The sequence below is a fragment of the Scatophagus argus genome, chromosome 19 (genome assembly GCF_020382885.2).
Source record: "Scatophagus argus isolate fScaArg1 chromosome 19, fScaArg1.pri, whole genome shotgun sequence".
In the NCBI taxonomy this organism is placed as follows: Eukaryota; Metazoa; Chordata; class Actinopteri; family Scatophagidae; genus Scatophagus; species Scatophagus argus.
In genome coordinates, this window is record NC_058511.1 from 815,101 (window position 1) to 830,543 (window position 15,443).

The following is a 15,443-nucleotide window of genomic DNA, read 5'->3' on the forward strand; positions in this document are numbered from 1 at the left end:
TGCACAATATGTACTAGCAACCTGAAATAAAAAAAGACTGACCTGAGATAAAATGTTCATGAACATCAGAGCAAATCCAGGTGTTCTGGTGCGTGATATCAGGGCCCAGTAAACTACATTATGTTCCAAAGCTGCATTTTTAGTGATTTGAATTTTTGCTTCTCCTCAAGCTATGAAGGCATGAAGTCTGAATTAGTTTAAAATGTGAAAGAAGATGAATTTCAACATCACAGATTATACATTTTCAGTTACAGCTTGTTGCAGTTGTATTTCATTAATCACTCTCTGTGTGATTAACAAATTATCCAGCACAGCAGTGCTGTCAGTTTTATTCTCTATTTTTATTGTCTATTCGTACCAAACTGAGTTCAGCACTTTAACGTCACAGTTGTTGGTGGGGTCAGTGATAATTTGTGCTGTAGTAATATTTTACCTGAGGAAAACATTCATGTCTGAAACAACCACACAGATAAAGATGTTTTCCATGCATGGAGATCCTCAGAGGGAAGAGGCAGAGATTTATGATTAAAAGGAGAGCAGAAACAGCAGAGATGTGCTCACTGAAACACAAAGCGAGAGCGCAGCGAGAGAGCACGACAGGTCAGCGGCAGGCGGAGGAGGCTGTGATTAATGCAAGCTGTGGAGGTGTCTCTCTGCAGATCTGCAGATCCTGCCTCCCCTGTGAGTCTTCTTCCTCCTCCCTCCTCTCCTGCACTTCACTTTTCTCCATCTGGTGGGATACAGCTCAGTGCAGCTCTGCTCCAACCCAGTCACATTCTCCTCCCTCCCGTCTGGAGCCCACAGCAGCCTCGCAGCCCCTCAGGATACGACTCGACGCCCTGAACCAGGCTTTCACGCTGCACCTGGGTGACAAATGTTGCAGAGCTTAACATTTACTTGACTGGATCGAGTGGACATTTTTGTTGTAAACCTGAGGGACTTATTCTTTTTTGTGGTGTTGACTGGGAACCTTCTTAAGGTCAGGTGTTTGATTCAGCCGTCCTGTGCCTCGTGTATGAGGGCTGTTGTAAATATCTTTGGGCGCTTCTCTGCTGGTTTTTATTACTAGAAGAAAGGAGCTCTGCTGTGAGGAATTTCATGTGAAGACTGAGGTGCTTTAGGCAGATTTCTCACCTGGACACTGAGGGGGCAAGCGGGATGGACTTCACTTACTTCTGGTTCATGGCCATGGCTCTGATGTTGATCCCTCAGCATCAAGGTAAACGCTCAGTATCTGTCTGTCTCTGCAGCTCCAGTTAGGGATCAATAAGCAATGGAAACATAAACGTTTGCTCAGTAATAGTCACAAATGTGCACGTGTTGAAATCATTCAGCACTTTTTCTGCAGTCTGTAAAGCTTGAGCAAACATTTCTGTTTGAGCTGACTTTTGTTCTTTAAATTAATTCCGCTTGTAGTTATCGTGGTGGTACTCCAAGATGTTAAATCCACATCTGCAGGATGGACTGGCACAGACGTTCAGGATTAAACACATCCTGATGACTCTTACAGCTGAGTTTCCCCAAGCAACTCCAAAGCGTTTGCAGTGAAGCGTTGACAAATATTTATTTGATGGCTCACCATGGTCCTCTGTTCATGTTCCCCACGTGATTGTATTGAATTGTAAAAACCTTGTCTGGTTTTTCGCCTGCCACCATCAGGTCACCGTTTTGTCTGCTACTTTGACCTAAAACTGACATTTCCATCAGCCTCACCTTGTTTTGGGTGCCAAGTGGCACCACCAAAAATTGCATGTTTGGCCTCAGGCAATATATATTTTAAGATTTTGTGCTCAGAGGCACAAAATACAAGAGGAGGTAATGGCAGCTTCTACAAATAGACGCAGCACCTGATTTATCACCGCAGGCTGCCCACCGCAGCTGCGAACTGAAATGCAGTGAGTGAGAAAAGTGAAATCTGTGACACAAACAGGGAAAGAGACAGGAAGTTCATAAATGCATTATTTTGCCATGAAAGAGCAACAACTCATATTTATCCTTCAAAGCTCAGTGCAACTTCAGTGCAAAAAGACTGAAGCGTGCATTAATTTAAAAAAAATCCTTTATGATCAGAAACAATCCAGTCAAAAGCTGAAAATATTTCCTCTTCTTGCTTTAAAGTGATGCCATATTGTGTGTATAAATACCTCCATCAGTCTTGTTGAAGGAATGGTGAGCAACAACCAGTCGAGTGCTCAGGTTTTCCCCTTAAAAACCCCCTCTGAACAGGAAGGAAATCCTCAGAAGGAGCCACGGTGGAGGGGCTGATCACTGAAATCAGTTCCAGTAGTGACAAGCTGAAATGGTTTGAAATCTTCAGTTTACACTAGAAAACATCTTTGGTAGTGAATTTTTAAGAGTTCAAAGGCTGTCGGAATAAGATGCGAGGGCAGGCCAGTACGTCACCTCAGGGAAGGTGCATTGTTGCTTAAGATGATCTAGTCATTTTAAAGAGGGCTTGTGCTTTATCATCCTGTCTACCGTCAGGCCACTCATTTCCTCTTGTTTGTGCTCATTACGGTCACAGGGAGATACTTATCACAGAGATGAAATACCGACATTGTTGTGTAACACCAAGCAGGCAGATGTCACCTCCATCAGGTTAAAGAAACATTTGTAGAGTCGAGTCTTACATGCCTCAGAGGAATCCACAAGCACCGCTCTGTCAACATCTCTCCTATAAATTTTTTTTCTGTGATTCAGGAGACCAAACCCAAGTAAAATGAATGTTAGAAACATTTTACAGCCTTTGGGGTAAATGTAATACAAACTGTTGGCATCTAGGCTTCATCGCGACTTCCTCTGCTGTGCTGAGGAGCAGAAATGGTTGATTTACAGCTTAAGTATGCAAACAAAAAACGAGAAGCTGCTTTCACATTTCATTAGTAGAGGATGAGTGGATTTCTGCAGCCTTCAACTTCTTTACCTCTAACCACAGTTTGCATGTCTGCCTCCATCTGACTTTCCAGGTCTGTTGGACCACACCTGTTGTGCTCTTAAACATGTATTCTCTGATTTTCTGTTGTGAATCTGAGCGCACCACGTGCTGGGAGAGGCACTCTTCCTCCGGGGTTCTTCATCTTACCTGGGCTTCTGTTTAGAGAGTTTTGGGCGAGTTTTTCCTCATTTGAATCGAGGGTCAAAGAACCCAGCGTGTTGTATAATCGTAAAGCCACTTGCGGCAAATAGTGATTTATGATATGATTAGTTGTGTAAATAAAAACCTGACTTTCCTTTTACTCTTCTCTCTCTGGTTTCCTGGTGGTTCACACCTCCCTTTTTCTCCTTTCTCCACAATCTTTACCACTTTGTTATTCTTAATCTATGCTGCTTGTTTTCAGGCCATCGTGTGTCACGGCCAGACATCTGAGGCCTATTAGGGTTAGCTGCAAAAACCAGAGCTTTAAAATCACAAGACAACACCAAAGTGTCTTTCTTTATACAGCTTGGACACCAAATAAAACCTAACAGCCCATGTAATTACAGGAACGGCTGACTGACCTGAGGAAATATGTCTTATAACACAATCTGTGAGTCTTGATGTCCTAACTTTTTTAAAACCCTCTTTATCCAGACACCTCAAATCAAAGCAGTCTATCCCAGGGTTGTCAGTCGACAACAACTGGGGAGTCAACTGTCCACATCAATGAGACACCCTTTAAGCACAGTTCCGAAAGCGGCAATACTGATAGCTAAACCCGTACCCTAACTGTCCATTCATAGATTAGCAACCACAACTTGGCATGTGAGCTATAGCGCCTGAGAGATTCTTTTCACGTGCAGAGTATGAAATAGTCTTAAAACATGCAAGCAAAGTGGAAAAAGTTGATTAAACATCTGCCAGGTCTGATGTAAGTTAGCCTTAAGGTACTCCTGAGGCTGAGAGTTAGCATATCATTACTGCTTATGCATGTGGGAGTAAGATTATATTATATCAGACTATCAGAGTTTAGGCTAACACTAGTTTGGCTCTTTGTACTCCTGCCAATCTCAGTTCATAAGATAGTGTTACTTTTGTGTTCTTCGTCCGAGGGTGAACAGTCCAGTAAACATCCAAACAGAATTACATCGGAATGACTGGACTAGCAACCGTTAACCACAAGAACAACACTGCTTCCTCTTCTCTCACATCAATCAGCTGAAGCTAGCGTTAGCATGTCTGCAATCAGGTCTGCACTTGTTCATGAAGAGTTGAACCCTCGATAAATTTGTGTAATTAATTAGCTAGTTTGATAACGTGTTGTGGAGATAACTGGGCTGTTGCTCTGCTTGACGTTAGCTGAGCATTTTTACTAGCGTCAGCCACCACTCAGAGCAAAGGTTGGTGACTCAGCTGTGCTAATGTTGGTTTGGGAAGATGTTGTTGAGGTCAGCTGTGATGATTAAGCGTTGACTGCTTTGTGTGTATCTTTTGTATACTGAGCGCAGAATGAACACTAAAGGTTTCAGACTGTTCAAACAACAGATGAGTCTCTTGGTTTTAATGCAGTTCTGCAGTTTTTGAGAAATCAGTCGTTTTCAAATTGCAGTCTGTGTCCTCCAGGAAGTACTTTATTTTCATTATAATTTCATCCTTTAGCAACACAATAACAGCTTGTATAAATGTTTTGGTCATGAGTTTCATACTCGTTCTTTATCTCAAAGTTCTCATCAGATGGTAGACCCTTAGAGAAATTCTTATCAGATGATAATTTGTCGGTCCTTGGGGTTTGATTTTCCTGAGCTGCGATGGAAACAGTTTGTGGACATGTGAAGCCCATTAGGACATTTAGTGGTATGTCATATTGAGCCATGAAAATAAAAATAATTTGACTTGACCTGAAAAAAATAAACATTTGTGCGGCAGAAATATGCTTTGTGTTCGCCTGGCCTCCATTGGAGGTAGATACTACAACCTTTGACCTTAACACTAAAATGGCTTCCCCATGTTGGAGATCAACTGGGAGTTCAGAAGTGTCTTCCTCCCTTCAGACCAGTCCAGTTTTTCCAGCCTGTCTGGGGATTCAAACTGGAGACATTTGGGTTTAAATAGCTCTGAATTAGGCAGAGAGTTTACACTGGCTATAACGCTGGCCTCAGCACCTTTATTACCTCCCAGGAAACCTGAGTCCACCAAGGCTAGAACAACACAATGGATGTGAAATGCTCGGCAGCGTGTTTAAACTCTTTGTCTGCTTGCACGGTCACACTGAATCTATGGTTCTTCTACCTGCAGAGTGCCAGTCCAAACAGCCAGCTCAGGGATTAGGCAGCTCATCCGCTTGTATAATGTCAGATATTGTCAAACCCTGTGGAGCCGGGCAGACGCTCTCATAACAGGGCAAGAAATTAAATTCTGGCTTGGCAGTCTCTAAACAATGTAGGTTTGGCCTCTTGAGGTTTCCCACTTTTTCATTTTTTTCTGGAGCCACAGATGCAGACATTAGCATGAACACTTGCACATGTACACTTATGGGCACCAGCACTACAAGACCAGAAAACACTAAAAGAAATTATGAGAGCAGGAAGCATGCATTGGTATGAGGGCTGCTTGGAGGGTTGAATGGGTGCCAGACAGGAACGACCAGGATACCAGTGTGTGTTTAAGTCTATAAAGTATAACTCATTGCCTTTAGCCAGGAAACAACTTTGAGCATACAGTCTGATGTCACATTCACTCCCATAGAAAAGGAGGCTGGCATTCACGTTAGGGTTTGGACCAAATGGAAAGTAATGGCAGCCAAAACTTTGTCTTCAGCGACAACTGCAATAAAAAACATTGCTGTGATTGTGTGTGATTGTTGTTAGCAGCGTGATTCCACTCCAGCTTGAGTTTCACCAAATTCCTGTCAAGATTTATTATTTTTTTCTAGTTGGCTCAGTGAAGATCAAATACCTTCATAATTTGGTTCAACACAACACGGCTTTCTGTAACCATGGGGCCAGTGTTATTATATGTGGTTTCTCTCCTCCTGACATCCACTAACAGACCATGAATATAAACTTAAGGGTCTGTGGTGTTTGTTTTAGCATATTTGTTGTCTTTTTTATCAGTGCTGCCTCCAAGCTGTACCCTGAGCAATACTGGCTGTAGCGAATCCACGGGTGGATCTGAATGGACGATGTTTGCTCTTCACATACTGTGGTCTGTTTGTGGTCTGGGAGAAACAGGTGCTCCGTAAAGCAAAAGCAGTTATCAGCCAATCTGACCGTGAATTCACTGAGATTCCCTCAGGTCATGTGTTGTAACGACAAGTCCTTCATTACTTCTGCGATCAGGCTACAATATAAACCTGCTGCTCATTGTTTCCATGTGTTGATCGGTTGCATCTGAAACATAACTACCTTCCCTGTGAGTTCTGGAGCTGTGTGTATAGACTGGCAGTCGCTTCAGTCCTCATCCAAGTAACACGACTGTACGACTGCAGTCAGTAGTCAAAGCTGAGCAGAGTATCTGCTGCGGCCAAGTCGTATCTGAGGTTCGCCCTGCTTACCGGAGCAGCGAACAACGTTTCCCTTGTTTAGGACCCTTATGGGATGGGAATGATTGTTCCAGGTATTAGTCGAACCCTCAGGTGTTAGCAGGTGATGAAGGACTTTTACTGGTGCATTTTAACATGGCCGTACTGGTACTTTCACTCCAGGGTATGAGTACTAACTCCACCTCTGTCCTTTTGAACTACTGGGAATAGAATGAGTGTAAAACCGATCTGGTCCTTTAACATCTGAAAACAATGAGCGCCATGCGTGCTGTAAATCTGCAAACACACACACACACACACACCCTCACGCCTGCACATACTTATAAAGATGTCGTGTGCCAGTTTATTCTCTGCAGTCAAACTGCAGCCACAAGTTTATGAAATCATTCATTTAGTGAATCGCTGTTGCCTCTGTGGTTGAGCTTCCTGTTAGTGTCATGCTGTACTTAGTGACCACGAGGGGTGGAACAAGCAAGAGGAGGTTTTCTTGTCCACTTTTTATAATTACGGGCACATTTTGATAATTATTATTTAATTATCCATAAACCTTTACAAGTGTTTTTTCCTTCTTGCTCATCGTGTGTCTGTGAACACCAAGGCACAAGCTGTCAGCACTTGGGCCTTGAGTTTTGATTTTTTATTTTCTAGCCACGTTTAGGAAACGCTGAGATGTGTTCCATGTTTCACAGTGCGCCGTGACCTCTGACTAATCATGTTGGTGATTGAGCAATCGATGCTCTTGTACTTTCGATATTGTTGGGAACCCAAAGTGTCCACTTTCAGCTTGGTGTCCTGGGATTCTTGTTGCACTGATGTCAGACTGCTTAGAGTGTTTTATAATAACAGCTTGTTTGGAAACTTTACACGAGTAACAACCTTGAATGTTTGATTCTCTGGGACACAGCAATATGACGGACAGCCCTGCACCAAGTATGGTGAGAAGAGGTGTTATTTTGTGCCTGTGTGTGAATCATGTAAATCCCTCTTTAGACGCCCAAACGTCCCCCCTGTGTGCACTGAGAGCAGGATCAAAGGCTGTCTGTAGGCTCTGCGGGCTTTATGAGCCCTCTGAGTGTTTGCGTGTGCTTATTTAATATGTACATGTGTGCAGGTAAGCCTCAGTGTGTGTGTGTGTGTGTGTGTGTGTGTGTGTTCAGGAGGAGAGTTACTGTTGTTTCTATGCCTGTGAGGTGCTCAAGCTCAAAAGTCAACCACGTGTCCAATATTGTAGTTTGTGATGGCACACGACAACACCAGAGTCTGCAGCCGTGGAAACATCTCGGTGAGGAGGTACTCTGAGCTCTCTGCCTCAACAAGTCGGATCTGGAGATCCATCATACATTTATTCAGCTAGCAGGTTAAAACACACTATCTGTCCACACCTTCCTGGGTTTTCTCTGTAGATTTCAAAAATAATTTCCACATTCCCTCTTAAATGGTCAAGGCCACCGGTTTGTTGCTTCTTCTTCTTCTTCTTCTTTTTCCTTGAGATTTACTAGCAGTTGGTAAACAACTTGTTTGCAATGTGTACTTTTTCTACTCTGTTTATTACAGCTAGGGATAACGTAGCCTGTACTGTCAACTACTGAAACTGAGTTTATTCGCTCACCCTTCCTCCTACCTGTTCACTCACAGCATGTAGACCACCTGCAGTAGACCCTGGGAGCAGGATTAACTATTGTCTAATCTTGTTGTTGATCTCACACACGTGACCTTGTTGTCCAGCTGGTGTCTGCCATCACATTGCTGGACAATAGAAGAAAAGATTAATGGGATGAAAAGCGAGAGTATCGTTCAGGTTATTACAGTTCATCCTGAGGGGAGTCGTGTCCGTCCATCCAATGTCAGATGAATATTTGATGCCAAACCAGAAGTGTAAGCCTGTTGTTGTGTCATTAGGACACACACCCTGTGGGCCCAGGGGTCAACAACAGAGCTGACAGTAAACCAGTGGTCATATGGTTTTTGTGGGGCCCTCTGGTGCAACTGGAGTGTGAGTGTTATGTTTAAACAGAGCTGTAATATTTCCCAAGGAAATCTGGCTAAGAAGCCTATTTTGGGACCAAACCTTGAACAGCGATGAAGAAAACTAAATGTAAGAATGACTTTAAAGATAATTTGATTATTTACAGGAACATGAGCCAAGCAGGGACTGTTATAAACACAGTTTAGTTAATTTAATCAAATCAATTTAAGAGTCACTAGACACCTGTTAAATACTCTTTAAACATGTGTACTTTATGATACAGCAAGAGACATATAATATATATTTCCATAATATGTCAAATACGTATCCTCTTCTTTGACTCTCCAGCCTCCACTTTCTCTGTTATGGGCCCCACAGTGGAGGAGGGCCCCCTGCTGCAGCTCACCCACACAGCCCACCGGCGTGAGAAACGCTGCTCCTGCGAGAACCAGAAAGACAAGGAATGTATTTTCTTCTGCCACATTGGCATCGTCTGGGTCAACACCCCGAGGTGAGTCTACTGTCAGCAAGCGGTGTTGGCGCTGCAGCATGGGGATCGGGGTTACAGTTTTAAAACATGATGATTAAACAAACCAGAGTAGTCGGTGATGTGCCTGAAAGCTCACAGGGTGGACAACCTTCCCCCTGCAGCAGCAGCTCGGCGTCCTCTGGGGGAGGATGGGAGGCGTTCGGTTCAACACTGAGAAACAACAGCTTACAGGATTACAAGAAAAGTCTGTTGTTAGTATATAAAAACACGATAAATAATTGACTAAACTGAAATACTCAACTGGAGAGTCTAACTTTCAGGTAAGAAATGAGGTGATTATCTTCTGAATGGAAGCTTTTTGACTATAAACCCCAGAGTCAATATGTATAAATCGCCTGCCCTCTAATAGGAGCCAGGCGCAATCGGTAGCAATTAACTTCATTTTAATTCAGTATGCACAAGAAATGAGTGAGCAGTTAGATGTGGTGGAGCTAATAAGAAAGCACCTTCCCTAACGAAGGGTAATTTCTACCGTGTTTCCTCTCGCTGCTTCTAAATAGCCTCTTTTAACCCTTTAAGGAGACCAGAAAGAGTCTGAAATCGCTGCGGTCAGACCCTCATCTGCCCACAACCACTTAACTCCTTAGTGCCGAGTCTGAGAGCTTCACCAGCTCAGCTCACATTAAAGTGTTGGCCTGGGGTCTCAGTGAGCACATAAAGCCCTTCATAATCACAAGGTTGTTAAAACTGACTTTATTTTGTTGTTTTCATTGTTCCTTTTTGAAAGTATGAGCTGTTTCGAGAAATTTAACCAACCTACACTCCGAAAACGTGTGCCCACATTCGAGATTAATTAACTCGAGAGGGAGAAAAAGTCACCGAAATGGCTTCCAGAGATGAGCCAAAAACAGCTCGTGCAGACCCTCTCACTAAGCCTCAGATTGTTAGTTTAGTCTAAACATAGCAGCGTGGTAAAACGCCACCGTCCTGCCTCCATCATAAAGTCGTTTTTAAACGGCGTGGCAGTTCCCATCATCGCTAACTGCACTACTAAACCACCTCCAGCTCCTGAGAGCAGCACATCCTGCTCAGGCGCCGTTTAGCTTCAGATACGTCAACAAACCTCACACCCAAAATCGAGGGAGTCCTGTTAGTTACACACACGGAAACAAAACCAAACTGTTAAACTGTAACATCGTTTCAGTGCAAATATTATTTTTAAATCTGACATACACACACATTTGTGTTTCATGGATTTGTTTCTGCAGATTTTCACTCTCGCAAGTGTAAAAATAAATGAAATTCCTCAGCCATCCAAAAAGGCTGCGATCCAAACTGAAGGCTAAAAGCTGACAGACATCACTATCAGGTCTGAACGTGAACTCTGGCTGACAGCGAGCCTCCAGCAGGTTCACCAGGCAGTTTACAGAACAGCTGATATTTGCTGCACATCCAAAGCAGCTTCAAGCCCGACGTGATTTTGATTCTTCATCTTCACAGCCTGATTCAGACGTTGCTGTGACCTCTGATTGTGTCACCGTTTGATTTTCCCACATATGACTGACTTTCTCTGTAAGCACCGCCCACATTCACACGAAGCCCCGCCCGTTCAGGGTGTGGATACAGATCGCTCAGTCAGTCGGACAGGCACAGGTGTCAGTGCACTCGCCCAGTGATGAGGTGGACTGTCACATGACGCACTCTGCAGGTGCATCACTGACACCCAGCCAGCCAGAGTTCACATTCAGACCTGATAGTGATGTCTGGAGTCCAGAGTCCAGCAGCGCTGAGGCACAGTGGAGCCATGACTCAAGACAGTTTGACATAAAAGCTGCAGGAGGAGAATCGGAGCTCCTGTGGACGTGAGGCGACAGAAGCTGTGATGGAGGACAGTGGAGAGCAGACGAGGCTGCGAGGTGGAAGGGTCGCGTTTTGTCGGGGGCCACAAAGTGGAAACGAGAGCCAGATGTTCTTAACCTTCCAACAATGTGATTCTCGTAAAACCACTTGTCAAACTCAGTCCAACTGCTTGTCCCCGACTCCATATGTTTGACACCAGTGATGCATTTTATTTTTAGTTTTTTCTTTGTTTTTAAGGTTTGTCCTTGTTATGTCACAGATGTCAGGCTGTGAAGCCTCTGGAATCTGCTGGCAGTCGTCCCTGTGGTGTGGTTAGGCCCACCTCTGATCCAGCAGTGGGTGTCTTAAAGCTGCTGAGAGTCCAGTCTCCACTAAATGTCAAACCATCGCTTTAAAGACACGACAAAATGCTTAGAAACACTGAGGCTTTGTTAAACTTTGCTGAGTCGTGTCCTTTCATCATTACAGTAAAGGTGCTGAGTACGAGGCCTGATTATCATCATCAGACAATTTTCAAGATTAATCATTGAGTGTATAAAATGTTAAATACTTGTGAGGAAGTGCACGTCCCAGTCTCCCTGAGCCCAAACTCATGTCTTCATATGTCTTCTATTGTCCAACCAACGGTCCAAAATGGAAGCTTTCAGAAGCTTAAACCTGCAAATGTTTGATGTTTTTCATTGACAAATGACTGAAAACATTGATCAATTACCAAATTAGTTGGTGAAACAGGCGGCTGACCCACAGTAACCACCAACAGACAGAATTCACAGAAGAGATGAAAATATGGAGGCTCTGAACGCCTCACACTGCGGTCAGCGAGGTGTTTCATGGTGACCCTGTCTGTCTTCCAGCCACGTGGTTCCATATGGATTTGGTTCAGTCCGACTGAGGAGGGACCTCAGCCGCTGCCTCTGCACGCGCTCAGAGGACGCCGAGTGTTTGAGCTTCTGCTCCGTCCACACAGAGTGAGGATACACACACTCACACACACCCACACACACTCACACACACACGACTCATGCTGCTCCTCTTCCTTGTCTGTCTTCAGTGGGGGAGACGCTGTGGTGACGAGGAGGACTGACAAACGGTTGAAGAGACGCAGGGGTGCATTCTGGGAAACAAGGAGCCAACACGCCCTCAAACAGCAGACCTGAGTGAGAGGAGGCTCCGCGGTCCCATCAGAGACGACACAAACAGACCTGATCGTTGTGTGTACAGTGTATGTAGTGAAGTACTGGACAGGAGCTGCTCTGATCCAACCCGCGACCCCTCTGCTCCCAGACCGTCTCAGCTCCTCTGTAGCACTGAGAGACAGGAAGTTAACACGGCCTGGTGGAAAGAAAGACCCTGAAACCTACAACATTTTGGTATTTTAATCGTATATTCTTAAAGTGCGTCAGAGCTCTGAAAGCCTCTCCTCCACACGGAGGAGGCATCCACATGTGACTCTGCAGTCACATTCTGTCATCTGTTGGCCGCCAAAAATCCCAAGAATAATTTAGACCGAAAAATCCAAAGTAATATGTGAACCAAGTCAAAACTCATATAAAAGAAAAGCCATAATCCTGCAAACTGAGGCGTAGTCCTCAGCTGGCTGTCATATTAAGTTCAAAATATGTCTTAATCTTATATTACTGACTGTAAAGTAGCTGTCCTACATTACAGTACAACTAAAAATACATTAATGTAATTTTACTAATTTGTACTTGAAATATTCCAACGTTTTGTAATGAAATATGTTTGAAATTCCACCTCTGTGCATAAGATATTACAATCATTGGCACAAACTGTAACTTCATCTTGTAATTTGATGACTTTTTTTCTCAAATTAGCACAAAATGTTTGAACTTTATTCTCTAAATCTCAGAGGTACTGCAGTACATCCTCAGTGGTATCACTCAGTCTGTTGTGAGGTCACCTGCCCTTTCTCCAGAGGTAACCAGACTCACCTGAGGGGCCGTCTGCAGGTGACGCAGCCCCAAAAACCACGACACACTCGGTCCCTCCACTGGTTTTTCAGTAAAATTAAAATAAAATATTTGTATTTTCAAATGTATAAAACGTATGTGACATTTACTGACCTGATATCTGCCGATACTTTGCAGTGCAGTAAGTGTTAGCCGTGAAGTCCTGACTCTTCTGATGAAAGCGCAGTTTGATTTCAGAATTGAAATTTCTCAGCTGTTGCCGACGTGTCGGTGTGACGTCTCGACGGCAGGTGAAAGTTCAGGTGCCATGCAGTGCACCTGCATTACTTCCACCCCCACAGATCTGCACTCAGTGCTGAACTTCATTCCAGAGGCACAAATACAAACTCAGAAAGAGAACAGCTGACGTCCACAGGGAGGTCAAAGGTCGCGGGGAGCCCATCAGCCTCTCGGCGTCTCTTCAGCGGGACGAAGACGGGAGGCTGAAAGGCCTGGAGCTCCGCCTCATCAGCTCGTGTTGTTTTAAGCTCAGAATCTGAACGAACGCGCTCACCAATCAGACGGGTTTCAGCTTCATTCGTGCAGTTTGTGTTGCGCCGCACTCACGCAACAACGGAAAGCGATGGACTCGGACGAAGGCTGTTCTACGAACCTCCTCACAGTTAGACAGACGAGGGCAGTGGTTTCTTATCCGAGCCAAGTGAAACATTTGACGTTTTGTTCCAAAATGAAGCAGAAAAAACGAGTTGGGTCAGAGAAAAATGTCCAAGAAACATCACACTCATCGTGTTATTAAAGGAAGAGTTCACCCAAGAATGAAAGTTTGGTCATTATCTCCTCACCCCCGTGCTGATGGGAAGTTCTCTCCACGACACGTTTCTGGACCTTCACAGTAGGACGGCGTTCTGGACAAGCTGCATGGAGCCATTTTGTTTGCTGCAGCGTTGTTTTATTCTGAAGCTCCAGAAACGTTTTGCAGAAACCTCACCAGACTCTCCATCAGCATGACGAGGAGACAAGACAACTTTATTTGTACAGCCCATTTTTACAAGCCGTTTGTCTCAAAGGGCTTTACATAACATCACAGCAACATCCTCTGCCCTTCGACCCTCACATGGACTGAGGAGAAACTCCCAGAAGAACCTTTAACAGGGAAACACTGGGAGGAAGCTCAGGGTGAGCAGCAGAGGAGGGATCCCTCACCCAGGACGGGCAGGAAAGCAGTCAACAACATGAGGAGACTCATGACTTTTTATTTTTGGCTGTACTGTTCCTTTAATAAATCCAGCTCTTCATAGTTAGTTGCAGAGCAGAACTCTTGGTTTCATTTTGCCTGATTTTGTTCAGATCTTCACATCTTCAGCCTGGCGGTGATTAAACTCCATGTGTAAAGTAACTTTTGTAGGATGTTCTGAAAGCAACGCTCTTAAAATGTATGGCATCATGTATGTACGAGTGTTGATTATTTTGTTTGAGGTATATTTATTTTATAAAATATTCTTAAATTACTTAAACACATTAAACACAGACCTCGAATGCTGTCAAACTGTGGTGATTTTTACATATTTAAACAAACAGACTGAACAGTTTGGCTGACTAAAGGCCTTTAAACACAAGGGATCAATAATGACATGAAATCAAATAAAAGCTACTCACAGTGTGAATGTGTGACACAAGTCCGTCATCATCCGTTAGAAATCAAACTGCGGACTGAGCGGGACAGGGACTGGCAGTTAGCGGAGCTTTGAGGGCCCGGGGGTCTCAGGGGCCGCTGCAACCAGCTCAGACAACTTAGAGAGAGGACGCATTCGATCCATTCACGTCAGAACAGGAAAGCCACAGACAAACTGACCAATCAGCAGCAGACCAACAACAGCCCGTGTTCTGAGAGCTGAAATGAGTGTTTTTGTCAAAGGAGTCTGGTGGACTTGAGTCGGTGAATCCTACTGAACAGTCGAGGTTCCTCACACCAAGTCACTCCTTTGTCAAACAGTACATGAACACGTGATGAGAAGCAAATGATGTCGACAAAAACAACATTTTAAAAACAATATGTTGACATGGGAATCGAAGGCCTTAAGAGAGAAAGCTTCATCTGATGGCTGTTCGTACTCATTACACGACATTTTTCTACGAGCCAACAGAAGAGGTGAGTCTCAGCAGAGGTTCCTTTTTTCATGCTGTTTTCAAGGTCCGCTCAGTTTATCCGAAATATTAGCTTTAAAATCTCCCCTCCAGTCCCAGCGGTCCTTGAAGTGGACAGAGCGTTAAACCGAACTCCAGTGTAAAAGCAAGTGTTTCATGGTAGGCCAGAAATTTTCACAGCAAAACTTTATTTGCACCATCACAAACACGTTTGTCTGATTGTGTTTGCTCTACAGGCTCAGTCAGCTCACGTTTCACTTTCTCAGTGACATTTTTCGCTCACCTGTGATGAAGGGCTTCACACAGACCTTTTGAAAGTAAAGGACATTGGAAACTAGGTTTGTCCTTACTGTGTGACATGCAAAATGTAACACAGCAGCGTTTAGGCTCAGAGCCAGTGGTTTTCAATGCTTCTGCATGAATTATTTCAGTAGTAGTAGAGTAGAATCAGATTCCAATAAATGCATTTTTTATTTCGAAATCATTTACTGAGGGGCAAAACTTGTTTATCAGAAGTGGTGGGGGACTCGTCCTGTCTGTCCTCTCAGGCGTCTGCGCCCCAAACCCGATGGTGAACCCTTGAAACAGAATTG

General features: G+C 44.1%; 1 protein-coding gene across 1 annotated transcript; it reads left to right on the forward strand.

Annotated features, from left to right (window-relative positions):
• The first annotated feature begins 725 nt into the window (after window positions 1–725).
• On the forward strand, window positions 726–13,805 carry si:ch211-202p1.5 (uncharacterized protein LOC103909337 homolog). The gene is made up of 4 exons (XM_046373604.1): window positions 726–1,219; window positions 8,773–8,935; window positions 11,629–11,742; window positions 11,826–13,805. The coding sequence occupies exons 1-4, from the start codon at window positions 1,159–1,161 to the stop codon at window positions 11,929–11,931; spliced, it is 444 nt and encodes a 147-aa protein (XP_046229560.1). The 5' UTR covers window positions 726–1,158; the 3' UTR covers window positions 11,932–13,805.
• Window positions 13,806–15,443: the final 1,638 nt, after the last annotated feature.